Raw genomic sequence first — 13,139 nt, 5'->3', positions numbered from 1 at the left:
GGGTTCCCACAAAGACAAATGATGAGACCCTCAACAATACTAGGGAAAAGCTTGTATCACCAGAAAGCCCCCAGGCTTGGGGATGAGGCCTCCGTGTGTTAGAGACGCACACTGCAGGGTCACATGGAGGACACCCACCCTACTGTGGTGACCCTGTGGGTGTGTCCCGGATAGGGGAGGCTGGGAATCCTCCCAGCGGGCAGAACTTGAAGCATTACAGAGTTTTTACCGAACGGCAAGCATGGCCCTGTGTTCTAAAATACACTCTCCCATTTAATTTATACAACCTGCCTATGGGATGCTGTGATGTAACACAAGAATATATCCTCCCCGTGTCCCAGTTCTTCCTGAATGCTGGAATGTCTTTTGTTATTCATAAGAAGCTGATTTCACACCTGAGTTTATGCTGAAAATGGAGGGAGTCACCAGAAGGACCAGAGGTGGGAGGGGCGCTTGCAGCCCGCTCCCCCCCCCCCCCCAGTGAGATGGGGGTGGAGTTGGAGTCTATAAAAACTCAAGAGAGAGGAGATTCAGAAAGCTCTCCTGTTGCAAGCATTGTGTGCCCGGGAGAGGGCACGGAAGCTGTGCATGGCCACCCCATACCTTGCCATATTTGTCTCTTCCACTTGGCTCTGAGTTGTAGCCTTAAAAACATTTTTTTAAGTTTATTTATCTATTTTTTTGAGAGAGAGAGAGATCGAGAGCGAGCGGGGGAAGGGCAGAGAGAGGGGGGGAGACAGAGAACCCCCAAGCAAGCTCCTTACTGTCAGCGAAGAGCCAGTCATGGGGCTCAAGCCCACAAACTGTGAGATCATGACCTGAGCCGAAACGAAGAGTCGGACGCTTAACTGACTGAGCCACCCAGGCGCCCCTGAGTTGTAGCCTTTAAAGTAAACTGGTATTCATAAGTAACTGTTTCTTCTGTGAGCCATTCTAGCAAATTTTTGAGCCTGCAGAGGGGGTGGAAAAACCCCTGATTTATAGCTGGCTGGTCAGAAGTATGGGTGGTCTGAGGTCGGCAGGCTTGTGGGACTGAGCTCTTTAACTTTGTAGGATCTGACTCCAACTCTAGGTAGACGGTGTCAGGAGTGAACTGAGGTGTTAGACACCCAGCTGGTGTCTGGAGACTTGGAGAAGGGGCTGTTGGTGTTAGAATACACCCCAGTGGGTCTGTGGTCAGCAGTTCTATTTTACTGAAGATTCATGTAGACTCATGGGTTGTGAGATGGTGAGTGGTCACACGTGGGTTGGCTGTTCCACAATAAAGGTGAATAAGAAGTGGCCATCACTGGGAACAAGAGACCCAGAACTCTGGCCCAATGACACTGCTTCTGGATGTGACCTCCAGAGGTGAATCTTTCTTGTCTTCCCCCTGGGGTGGGGTTGGGGCTTGAAGGACTTGTGTCTGCCACTGTGATGACCAAAGACGCATCTCTGGAGTGGACTCCAAGAGAGAGCCATGAGCCGTTCAAGGGGCAGATTGTCACCGGCAAGTAAATGCCTGCCCAGACCACGCCCACAAAGAATCACCTCCCCAGCCCACAGCCAAAACGAGGGGTAGGTCTGAACTGCCGTGTCGGAATCGTGTGCTCCTACCCCTCCCTGGCCACATCTCACTGGACCAAGGCTGGACATCTCACTCATGAGCTGAGTCGAAATCTCCCCTTGAGAATGTGAGCTAACCGATAAGCACAGAGATAACTGTCATCTCGAGAATTAGAAAGTCACATAGACTAAAGGCCAAGGGCTGCCATTTGAGGCCGTGTGTGTTGATGATCTAGCCAAGAGAAACCAGGGGATAGAGGCACCCAGAGAAGAGCGGAGACCCTGAGGCCCGAGAAGGATGGAACAGCACTTTCTACCCCAATTCATTATAATAAAACCAGCTCTAGGGTGTTTCTGCTTCTTACAACCAGAAGTTCCAAAAGCAGAGAGCGAGAGATGGAGGAAGGAAGTGCAGAAGTTTAGGAGGGAGAGGACAGATGGAATCAGAAGTCACAGGAAGGTCAGGGAGGAGCATGAACCCAGCTGGGTAGTCCGGAAGGTCGGGCGGCAGTGCCTAAGCAGACACGACAGGGAGGTTCACAAGGCCAGGAGGGAAGAAAGAGGTGCTGGTAGGAGAGAAGAGAAAGTAGCTGGACAGGGAAAGTGCCACGGGAGAACCAGAGCTGGGAAACAGAGGAGGAAGCAGGACAGAGGAGGAGGTGCAGGGCAGGGAGCCCCCCCACCCCCCATCCACCGACACCCAGCCAGTGCAGTACCTGTTGGAGGCTGCTGCTCCAGACACAGTGCTGCCAGCCCCCATCCGCACCTTTGGAGTCCAGGCAGGAGGTGCAGTTGGGCAGGAGGTGACAGGGAGTGGGGCAGGGTAGGGGGGGCGATGATTCCACCGGCATTGGGGACACATTCAGCAGAGAGTGGCTGAAGCAGGTCCAGTCATAGGTGGGCTGCACCGAGAGGATGCGGCGGGTCTCCCCTGGGGTTAGCGGCACAGGAATTAGAACTGGTCCCCCTCCCCTCCCCTGCCCTCTCCCTCCCTTCCTTGGGCCCAGGGCTCCAGGCCCCCACACGCTCCTCCAGGGGACCGAGCGGGCCTCACCTGTCCTCTTGAACTGCCTCGTCCACATGCACTTGCCCTCCCGGGTGCACTGCTCACAGTCGGCGGCCCCACATACAGCCTCTGAGCAGTTCCCGGCCCAGAAGACCTCTCGCTGGTTGATCCGACAGTCATTCTCTGAGGTGCAGGACCCATTCCGCCCGATGCAGGCGCCCTCGGGGCAGTTGGTACACCACTTACAGCGGGGGGCAGATGCCTGGTGGAGGAGCACGGGCTCCGTGGGGTCCTCAGGGTCCCCCAGCACCCCTCGTGACCTGGCTCTTCCCACCCAACCTCAGCTGAAGCTCCTGAGATGCTCCCAACCCATCGCCCCCGCCATTCACCTCTCCATCTCCAGGCTGCAGGGTCCGGGGGTGGCGGGCCAGGCACTCACTGCAGGTCCGGAGACGTCGACATTCCTCCGGAGAGCGAGGCATTGGGGAACACGGGGGGCCCCCACAGCCCAGCCTGGGGAGACATGAGGCCTGGTTCACCACACCAGCCAGACCCCATCCCTCCTCCTCCTGCCCTTGCTACTTCCTGGTGCTTCCTAGACATCGTCCTGCAGGCCCCCCAACGTGCACCCCAAACTGGTCTCAGCACAGGCCTCCCAACCTGCTCCTCTCCCATCCTACTTGACAACGGTCTCACGTCCCCATCACCCCAGCCAGAGATACTGGACAATACCCCACACCTTCCTGCCCCTCCAGTCACCAAGGCGTCCCCCTGTCTCCACCCCTGCAGCCCCTTGCCCAGCTCAGGCTTCTCCCTCTCACCCCAGCCTCCTCCTCCTCCTTGGCCTCCTCCAGGGCCTCCACCAACAGCCTCCTTCACCACTCTCTCCTTCCCAATAGTCCCAGGGCTTTGTGCCCAGGCCTGTTGCTGCCCTCCCCTGCTCAACCTTCCCTGGCTCCCCATCACCCACAGGGGAGGTTCATAATCCCTTACCCCGAATCCCTGAAGGTGCACATATTTCAGAACTTTCCAGATTTTAGAAAAGCAGTAGGTGTACCCACTGCCACATAGCACTCCTAGTGGAGTCTGGGAAACACCCCATAAATCAAACCCTTTAATAATTTAGTAGTAAACATGGTGACATATTTAATGAGCCAAGCCAAGCCCGTTAGTAGTCCCATACCAGTTCAGGATAATTGCGGAGCCAAAAGAGTTTGTGCTGAACCTGGGACAGCCCTTTCAGCTTCCTGAGATGTCTGGAGTCCAAACTACAGATGAGGAATCCGTGGACCTGGCTGGAGCCCAGCGCCACAGCCAGGCACGGGAAGCACTTTCTGAGATGTTCCCACCCACACGTCCAGTCTCATTTCCCCCCAACATAGATGGGCTCTAAAATACACCAGGCACAGCCCCACTTCTGAACCTCTGCTGGTCCAAACTCTACTGGTCCTTTAGGAGCCAGTTCAGACCCAGCTATTCCAGGAAACATTCGTGGATGATACCCCAGCCCCCAAGCAGGGCTTCTCACTTGCGGGTGCCCCAGCACGACCCTGTGATGAAGTCACCCATTTTCCCATGTGAGCTGATATCCCAACCAGACAGTACCCTTCTATGGCCTCCCCCCAAGCCTGGCCTGGCACAGAACCCCTTTTGGAGGGCACCTGTACCACCCCCCTCCCCCGTGTGATGTTCAGTCACCATGGTTACCTATGAGCCTGGTCTCCGGACAAGCAGGCCCCATGGCACCAGGTGCAGGCCCCAGACTGGTTACAAGCTTCAGGTGAGGGCAGCAGGCGGCAGGGGTCAGGGGGCAGGGTCAGGGCCAGCAGGCGGCCCAGGGCCACTCCCCCGAAGCCACCTGAGATGTACAGGCGGCCTCCTACTGCCGCCACGGCGTGGGCCACAGACTCCTCCATCGGGGGTCCCACAGAGGCTGGGCCTGGCGAAAGACAGAATGTTCAAAGAGATCGTCAGAGAAGAGAGCCTCATAAAGATCCCAGTCAGAGGGGGACGCTGAATGGAGCAACAGGCTAAGGAGAGCAGAGACGGACCGGGAAAGACAGACAAGATACGTAAGGCCAGGCAGGGCAAGAGAATCGGACACAGACAGCAAGACAAAAGAGAGGGAGAGACAGGGGCGCCTGGGTGGCTTGGTCGGTTAAGCGTCCGACTTCGGCTCAGGTCATGATCTCACGGTCCGTGAGTTTGAGCCCCGCGTCGGGCTGTGTGCTGACAGCTCAGACCCTGGAGCCTGCTTCAGATTCTGTGTCTGCCTCTCTCTCTGTCCCTCCCCTGTTCATGCTCTGTCTCTGTCTCAAAAATAAACGTTAAAAAAAAAAAAGAGAGAGAGAGAGATTGGGAGAGACAAACAGAAAAAGGAAACAGAAAGAATGAATGGAATGAGAATGGAGACAAAGGTTTTGGAACCCGGCAGAGGCAGTGGTTGCACAACATCGTGAAGGTAACAGACACCACGGCATTGTTAATTTTATGATGGTTAATTTCCTTATGTGAATTTCGCCTCAAGTTTTTTAAATCCTCCAGAAAAAAAAAAAAAGAGAGAGAGAGAGAGGAAGTCACAGAGAATTAGATGGGGTGTCTGGATGGCTCAGTCGGTTAAGCGTCTGACTTCAGCTCAGGTCATGATTTCATGAGTTCGAGTTCGAGTTCATGAGTTCGAGTTCATGAGTTCGAGCCCCACATGGGGCTGTGCTGACAGCTCAGAGCCTGGAGCCTGCTTCGGATTCTGTCTCCTTCTCTCTCTGCCCCTCCCCCACTCATGCTCTGTCTCTGTCTCTCTCTCTCAAAAATAAATAAACATTAAAAGAAAATAAATTTGTAAAAAAAAAAAGAGTAAAAGGGAATTAGAGACAGAGAGTCAAAGAAAGAAGCAAAAAGAAAAGGGAGGAAGGCCCAGAAGCATACACAGTTATATACGCTTACATACATACCACTTAAAATGGTAAGTGAAATAGAAAGGCAAGGTACCAGCCCCTTTCCAGCCTCTGAACAGCAGAGCCCCCCCCACCCACATATAATAGTACCGTCTCCAGAGAGTGGGATTCTGTGGGATCTTTTTCTTCTTATTTCGCTAATTACATACAATGAATATTATTACTTTTATAATCATAATAAAAAATACAAACTTTCTAAGAAAAGAAAGGTGGGCATCTCCATGGGTGTTTATTTTTTATTATTATTATTTTAATGTTTATTTATTTTTGAGAGAGAGAGAGAGAGAGAGAGAGAGAGACAAAGTGCGAGTAGAGGAGGGGCAGAGAGAGAGGGAGACACAGAATTCAAAGCAGGCTCCAGGCTCTGCGCTGACAGCACAATGCGGGGGTCGAACTCATGGACCGTGACATCATGACCTGAGCCAAAGTTGGACCCTTAACCCACTGAGCCGCCCAGGCGCCTCTCCATGGGTGTTTAGATGATAGAGGGGAAAGAGGCTTTGCCGGTGGGTCTGAAGGGGCCCAAGTGACCCTGGATGACGAGGCTCCCAGGACAGGGCCGGGACCCCTCCAGGATGTCCCCGGGCCTCCCAGGGAGAGCACTGGACTTACGGGTGAGGTCGGGCAGGAGCCAGGCGTTGCAGTTGACCTGGTATAGTAGAACGTCACTGCTGAACTCATCAGGGTCCGAGCGCCCCCCAAGGACCACCATGGTGTCCCCTAGCAGGGCTGCGGCATGGAAAAGCCGGGGGCGTGGCTGTTGGGATGACACCCGTAGGATGGCTGGTCAGAGCCCACACTCCTCTGCTCTTCACGCTCCCTCTCAGCCCACCTGCCACCCTGAACCCCATACCTCAGCCCCCAGCAGCCCATCCAACCCCTAATCTCCTTCAAATCTCAGCTCCTTCCTCCAGGAAACCTCCCTCACTCTTCAGAGCACCCCCAGGGCCATCTCCCTTCCCCGAACTCCCCGAACCCCCATGCCCTGTTCCCCGGGAACCTGGCACTGGCTGCTTAAGATGAATCCCACATTTCTTGTGTGACCTTGCCAGCTGGGCTGGGGGTACCCTGGGGGTGAGGCTAAGGCCCCAAAAAGGGTTTGGAAATATGTTTGCGGATGGAACACTCAGTTGTCTCTAACCAGCACATCCAGGGTCCGCCTTCTCCCACATACTATCTCCTTTGGCCTTGAATGCAGGAGGTTCAAGTAGCCTCAGTCCCAGATTTTTTGGATGGGGAGGCTGGGAAGTAGAGGGACCTGCCAGGGCTACACCAAGAGAGGGGCAGAGCTGGAGCAGAACCCAGGCCTCTGACCTCCTGGTCTAGGATTCTTCCCTCTCAGTGAGTGATGGGAGAAGGGGAGATGTGGGGTGCCACAGGCCAGTCTAGGGGACTGGAAAGGAGGGAGGGAGGAACCCAGGCTTGAGCCAGGCCATGGGGCACTGGAAAGGGAGGGCCTTCCTTCCTGCCCCCCTACACCCAGCTGTGTACAACTCTTTTCCTGACCTTTGCCCCCTGGGAAGGGGCCAGCAGGCTCCAGGTGCGGTCAGGACAGTGCAGGGAGTAGAGCTCAGGGGACGGGGCTGCCAGCTCCACGTGGAAGCGGAAACCCCCAAACACGTAGAGGGAGTCAGTGGCCTCGTGGTACACGGCAGAATGACCATAGAGACCTGGCGGGGGCGGGGGGGGGGGGGATGAGTAAGCAGAGACTGGGGGGGGAAGGGCTGGTGATTAGGAGCGCCCCCTGCCACACCTCCCTGGGCTCCCCTTCCTGTGACCACACCACCTAGGAGCTCTGCTCAACCCCTCCTTCCCCCTTCGGCTTGAAAGGACAACCACTAGAGACCCTGGGCAAGAGAAGACAGGGAGACGGGATACCTGGATGTCCTGGAGGGCAGTAATCAAAGAATGGAAGAGGAGAGATAGGAAAAGAATACCTGAGGGGCGGTGATCTAGGCCCTGGGAGAGGAACATGATGGCCCAGTGTCATGGGGCAGAAGGTGGGCAGCTTATCATGGACTAAAGAGAGAGACTGAACTTCCCAAGAGGTGGTCTCCTGAGAATCTGGTGGGCATGGGGGGGAAGACAGGGAGACAACCAGCTATAAGGGACAGTGACCATAGGGTGTGGCAGTGGACAGAGAGCCTACACAGAGCCCTGGATGGCCAGGTGTCCAAGGTGCTATGCCCTCCCTGTCCCCAGCCTGACCTGTGGGGGGTGTCCCGCTCTGGGCTCCGGACACCCAGGTGCCAGTCACCAGCTGGTACTCAAACAGCTGCTGGTTGAAGCCATTTTCGGGGGAATAACCGCCCACCAGGAGCAGGGACAGGCCGCGGCGGGCAGTTAGGGTGTGACCGGCAACTGCTGGCAAGTCCACAGTCTGAGGAACCTGGGGGACACAGGGCAGAGGTCACCAGGGAGCAGGGGGTTAGGGGTAATCTTGCAGGTAGAAGACTCGGAACTCCTGACACCCTCCTTGAGCTGCTAAGGAGGTGCTGAGCTGCCCAGAGCCGGTCAGACCCCAAGCTTCCAACATGCCCAGCCTGGTCTCAGCAGGTGTGCATGGGCGTCGAGTCATTTCTGCCTGTTCGGGGTCACTGACGCAGGTAGGGGCAGCCTGGTGTTTCTTCTGGAAGCCCTTGCTCTTCTCTCTCACTCTGGCTGTGTGGGGCTGACTGTACCCGCTCCACACAGTGGGCTGTGTCCCCGCCTAGCGGACAGGAGGATCACATCCGCTTGGCCACGGACTGGGTTGGGAATACAGCGTGACCGAGGATGGCTAGTAAACTTCAACTTTAGGACTTGTGCTGGAGCCCGGAGGGGCGGGGCAGGGGGGAGCTACATCCTCTGGGGGTGAAACGGCAGGAGTGGCTCTGGTCACCCCTGCTGGAGATGGACTGTGGGGGCTGGAGGAAAGGAGACAGGCTCACCTTCTCCTGCCGCCACTGCAGGGTGGTGAGGTTGAGGACCCAGAAGTCGCGGGTGACACCCCCGGCCGTGAGTCCCCCCAGAAGGTACATGGCACCACGGCCGGCGGACACATAGGCAGCCGCGTGGAAGGAGCGAGGGGAGGGGCCCGGGCCCCCATCCTCGGCTCCCGCCAGCATCTGTGTCCACCGTCGCTCGCTCACGGAGTACCTGGAGCCAAGGTGCAAAATCCAAGTCTTAACTAGAGTCATCCCAGTATCCTCTGGGGTGACCCCCCCCCAACACACAGTTATCCCAACATCCCCTAGGGTGACCCCCTATCATCTTACCATCCCCCCCACCCGGGGTAGCACCACCCAAAACAGTATCCCAGACCCTGAGATGAGCCTCCTGTGACAAGTGCCCCATCATCTTTTGGGATGTCTGCCTGCAGAGATTTGTTTGTTGTTTTACACCAGGTGGTTTTTTTCTGCCCCCGAAGGGACTCTTATGTGACAGACATCTCAGCATCTCCTCAGGTGACCTTCTCTCACTCAGGTATCCCACCTCCCGGAGGCATCCCTCACCTGTACAGGTTTCCTAGCAGCCCCTGGGGCAGGCCCAGGCCCCCAAACATCCACAAGGTGGCATCAGGTCCCTCCACCATGGTGTGCCCCAAGCGGTGTAGGAATCGGCTAGCAGTGTCCTGGGGGTGGAGATGGGGACAGGAGGGGTCAGGCTAACATCACTATAAAGTATCAGGCTGCATGTGGGGTCTGGGGGCTGGTCCCAGGAATTGGGCGGGGGGGGGGGGGGCAATGATCCAGGAAGTAGGCTGTGTGGCACCTCCTTGCAGGAGTGGCATCCACAACTCACAGCTGAGAGGCGGCTGTCCATGAGGGTCTCCCAGACCAGCTGCCCGCCGTCCAGCTTCGTGGCACAGTCAGGACCCCCGAAGCCCTCAGCACAGATGCACACACCCAGGCTCTGGGGAAGAGGAGACGGGGACTCAGAGGGAGCCCTGACCACCACCCCTGTCCCACACGGCTTGTCCTGTCCACCCCCGCCCCCCCATACCTGGTTACAAGTCCCCGCCCCGCTGTGGGCGTTACAGTTCTCGGGACACAGAGCCATGCGGCAGTGGGGGCCAGCCCAGCCCTGAGGACATCGGCAGAGTCCAGCACCTGCGGCCCCGTCCTGGGCCACACACTCCTGGGGGACAGGGCAGCTCCCCGGGCCCCCTGACCCGCAGCGGGCAGAGCCCACGGAAGCGTTGAAGCCCCAGGACGAGGAGCCGTTGGCCTCCCAGTGCAGGACAAGCAGGCCTGTGGGGGAGAGAGGCCAGAGACTTGTGGCAGGGCTGGGCTCCAGGACGCTGCTCTACCCCCAGGTTTAGAGAAAATCCAGTGTAACTGGGCAGAGGAGGAAGGCACTCCTTGTAACTTATAATCACTGCCATGCTTAGCTGTTCTGCACCCTGCACACTCTCTCCCTCATCCAACCCATCAAATTCCAATCCCAACCCCATCACCGGCAAGCTCCGAACCCTCCACAGCTCCCTACAGCTCTGACCTAAGACCGAGTCTCCTTACAGAATAGATCAGTGGTGAGGGAGAGGGGCAGGAATTCCTCATGGGTGTAAGTAATGTCGGGGGGGGGGGGGAGGGCGTTGGGTGGCTCAGTCGGTTAATGCATCCAACTCTTGGTTTCCGCTCAGGTCATGATCTCACGGTTTGTGAGTTTGAGCCCCGCATTGGGCTCTGCATTGACAGTGTGGAGCCTGCTTGAGATTCTCTCTCTCCCTCTCTTTCTCTGCCCCTTCCCTGTATATGCGCACGCTTTCTTCCTTTGTTTCTCAAAACAGATAAACTTTAAAATAATAATAATAAGGGGCGCCTGGGTGGCTCAGTCACTTGAGCGTCCGACTTCGGCTCGGGTCATGATCTTACGGTTCGTGGGTTTGAGCCCCGCATTGGGCTCTGTGCTGGCAGCTCAGAGCCTGGAGCCTGCTTCAGATTCTTCCCCTCCCCTGCTCATGCTCTGTCTCTCTCTCAAAAATAAATAAACATTAAAAACATTTTTTAAATAATAATAATAATAATGCCTTGATAAAGTTATGTTAACAGTGGAGATGCCATAGGCCCTCTGACCTCAAGGCCTCCCACTCTCCCAGCCCTCTGTGCTCTAGCAGGGCGGGTCCCCAGACTGCGTCTCCGTCTCCGGGCCTGGGCACCTGCTCTTCTGGCCTCCAGAGCCTGGAGAAGAACCCTCCTCCCTCTCCCACACCGCCCCCTTCAGGCCTCAAGTGAAATCTCACCTCTAAAAAAAGCCCTCCCCAACCCTCCAGACAGGCCAGGTGCCTCCTTTCTGCTTCCTCTCATCCCTTAGCAAAGGTATCACTATTCTGACTAAAATGTGTTGATGCTGTTTGTTACCCTCTTCCTCCCCACCTGCGTCCCTTGTCCTGCTGTATGCCCCGGGCACCCAGCTCGGGTGGGGCTCACTGAAGGTGCTCAGTACACATTTGCTGGGTGAAGTGAAATCGAGGGCCCCTAGCTCTAGTTGCTCTCTGTGGAGGGCTCCGGGGTCGCGTGCAGTCCCCAGCAGGCCAACTACCACTCTGCCCTCTCTTCCAGACCCGGAACCACTCCGATTTACAACGTGAACAGGAAGTATTTCCAAACTCGGGCCCTTCAGCCGCCACAGGTAACAAATTATTTTTAGCGCAACTCCATCAGACAAGGCCGGTTTCCCAACCTCTCAGCACTGCTGATGTAACGGGCCTGGTAATTCTTGGTTGTGGGGGGCCATCCTGTGCGCTGCAGAAGGCACAGCCGTATCTCCGGCCTCCACCCGTGACACGCCAGCAGCACTCGTGACAATCGCAATGTCTCCAGACTTAGCCAAATGGCCCAAGGGGCAAAATCCTCCCCCACCCCCGCCCTGTTGAGAACCACCAGGCTGAGGAGACAGTCAGGGGCCTTCACGCCAGCCACATTCTGCGTACCCCAAAGACTTGTCCCACACGGGCCTTCTCTCAGAGAAGCAGCCCAGCCAGGGCAATCCTATTAGCTTCTCAGCTGAAGAAACTGAGGCCCAGATGTAGCAAGGGACAGCATCACCCAGGAAGTCAGGGGCAGAGTTGGGCTGGGTCTTGAGCCCACCCCAGGGAGCAAGGTACAGGGACAAGGGCTCCATAGTCCAGGACAGGGTCCCGCTTTCCCCAGCCACCATACCAGACAGGGCCTGCACAGTGAGAGGCCTGTCCCGCCGCTGGCCACAGAAGGCAGCAATGAGGCTACGGTCCGACTGGACGACACCAGTGTCCAGGAAGCGCGGGAATCCATCAAAGGCCAGGACATAGCTCAGCTGGAAGTGAAGGATGCAGAGTGAAGGATCAGGACAGTAAGGCTGAGAAAGAGGGACGCTTGGGGACGCTTGGGGAGGAGGAGGAGCTCAAAAGGAGAGGGCAATCTGAGACTGGGAAACGAGCTGCTTGAAACTTCTGGGCAGACTGTCAAACTGTGGCACGGAGGCTACCCTTCCCCTCCCAAGCTCACAGCAGACATGGCTAATCGATGGATCAGGCACTCTGCACGGAGCCTCGTTCTCGGTGCCCAGCTCCTGGCAGCCCCTACCTACTGGCCAGAGTTGGCACACACACATTGTACAGATACTAACCATGCCTGGACCAAGGAATGGGGAACGGGGGTGGAACTCAGGAAGTAGGAGGTGATCTGGGGAATGGGAGGGTCTGTGGGCTTAGGAATGAAGGTCTGGGGTCTGAGGAAGGGAGCTTAGGGTTTGAAAGATAAAGAAAAAGGGATGTAGGGTCAGGGCCTGTCTGAGGATTCAGACTGGGTGGGGGAAACATGGGCCTGAACTCTGGTGCCCTCGTTACTCACCGTGCAGGGGGTGCTGCTGTCGGGGGAGAAGGTGAGGGTGAGGGGGGGACACAGGGTCCCAGGGGCACAGGGCTGCAGCACCTCGGTGGCTGAGACAACCCACACGCAATAGGACAGGCCTGGCCCAGCTCTCGCTGCCCCACCGCCTGGAGGCAGCAGCCCCCCAACCCGGCGTGAGCCCAGCGCCACTGAGGACACGTTGGTAAGGAGGGCACGCCCCCCACACTCCCGGAAACAGGAGCCACCAGCCCTGGGGAGACGGAGGAAAGAACAGCGTCAGACCAGCCTTGCCCTGTCCTACCACATCCCTAACCACACCCTGGCCCACCTGGCTGGCCCCTGGCTCACCGAGGGTCCCCATAGTAGCCGGGGGAGCAGAGCTGGCAGTGGGCACCTTCGGTGTGGTCCTGACAGAAGCAGAGCCCGCTGAGGTTGTCACAGTGGCCGCGGCGCGGGTCCCCATGCCCGTTGCACTGGCAGGGCCGGCAGCCGCCCGAGCCCGTGGCGTTGCCAAAGCTGCCGGGCCGGCACCGTTCGCAGTGCTCCCCCCACGTCCAGTCTGTGGGGGGCCCCAGCAGGTGGGACACAGAGTCAGGGCAAGGGCAGGAGGGGCCCGACAACTGGCTCAGCTGATCCCTGACCCCACCTGGCTGCTTCAAAGGAAGGTAAGCAGGGGCCCAGACTGGGGAGGAATAGCCAAGTCCCAGGATGGGGGGTGGCACTGAAACCGTTTGGGGTCAGAAGCAGGCAATGGGACAGGGGGATCCACAGCTGGGAGAGGAGACCCAGAAGCCCAGGCAGAGAAAGGAAACTGGAGCTGGC

General features: G+C 57.3%; 1 protein-coding gene across 1 annotated transcript in view; it reads right to left on the bottom strand.

Moving 5' to 3' along the window:
* Nucleotides 1–13,139, bottom strand: part of MEGF8 (multiple EGF like domains 8) — a 40,120-nt gene that overhangs the window by 7,432 nt on the left and 19,549 nt on the right. Inside the window, exons 21-34 of the mRNA XM_047077987.1 lie at nt 12,666–12,876; nt 12,318–12,567; nt 11,649–11,781; nt 9,490–9,737; nt 9,289–9,399; nt 9,000–9,118; nt 8,436–8,643; nt 7,714–7,894; nt 7,012–7,175; nt 6,118–6,262; nt 4,259–4,490; nt 2,941–3,064; nt 2,600–2,813; nt 2,262–2,476 (exon numbers count right to left, since the gene is read on the bottom strand). Of these exons, the coding sequence (XP_046933943.1) occupies nt 2,262–2,476; nt 2,600–2,813; nt 2,941–3,064; nt 4,259–4,490; nt 6,118–6,262; nt 7,012–7,175; nt 7,714–7,894; nt 8,436–8,643; nt 9,000–9,118; nt 9,289–9,399; nt 9,490–9,737; nt 11,649–11,781; nt 12,318–12,567; nt 12,666–12,876 (2,555 nt within the window). The remainder of the gene's footprint in view (nt 1–2,261; nt 2,477–2,599; nt 2,814–2,940; nt 3,065–4,258; nt 4,491–6,117; nt 6,263–7,011; nt 7,176–7,713; nt 7,895–8,435; nt 8,644–8,999; nt 9,119–9,288; nt 9,400–9,489; nt 9,738–11,648; nt 11,782–12,317; nt 12,568–12,665; nt 12,877–13,139) is intronic.

Source organism: Lynx rufus, unplaced genomic scaffold (genome assembly GCF_022079265.1).
Source record: "Lynx rufus isolate CCGP_SWC_20201006 ecotype Redwood Valley unplaced genomic scaffold, mLynRuf1.p SCAF_16, whole genome shotgun sequence".
NCBI classification, from domain to species: domain Eukaryota; kingdom Metazoa; phylum Chordata; class Mammalia; order Carnivora; family Felidae; genus Lynx; species Lynx rufus.
The sequence above is the reverse complement of the archived record's forward strand: the minus strand, read 5'-3'. Positions and strand labels throughout refer to the sequence as shown.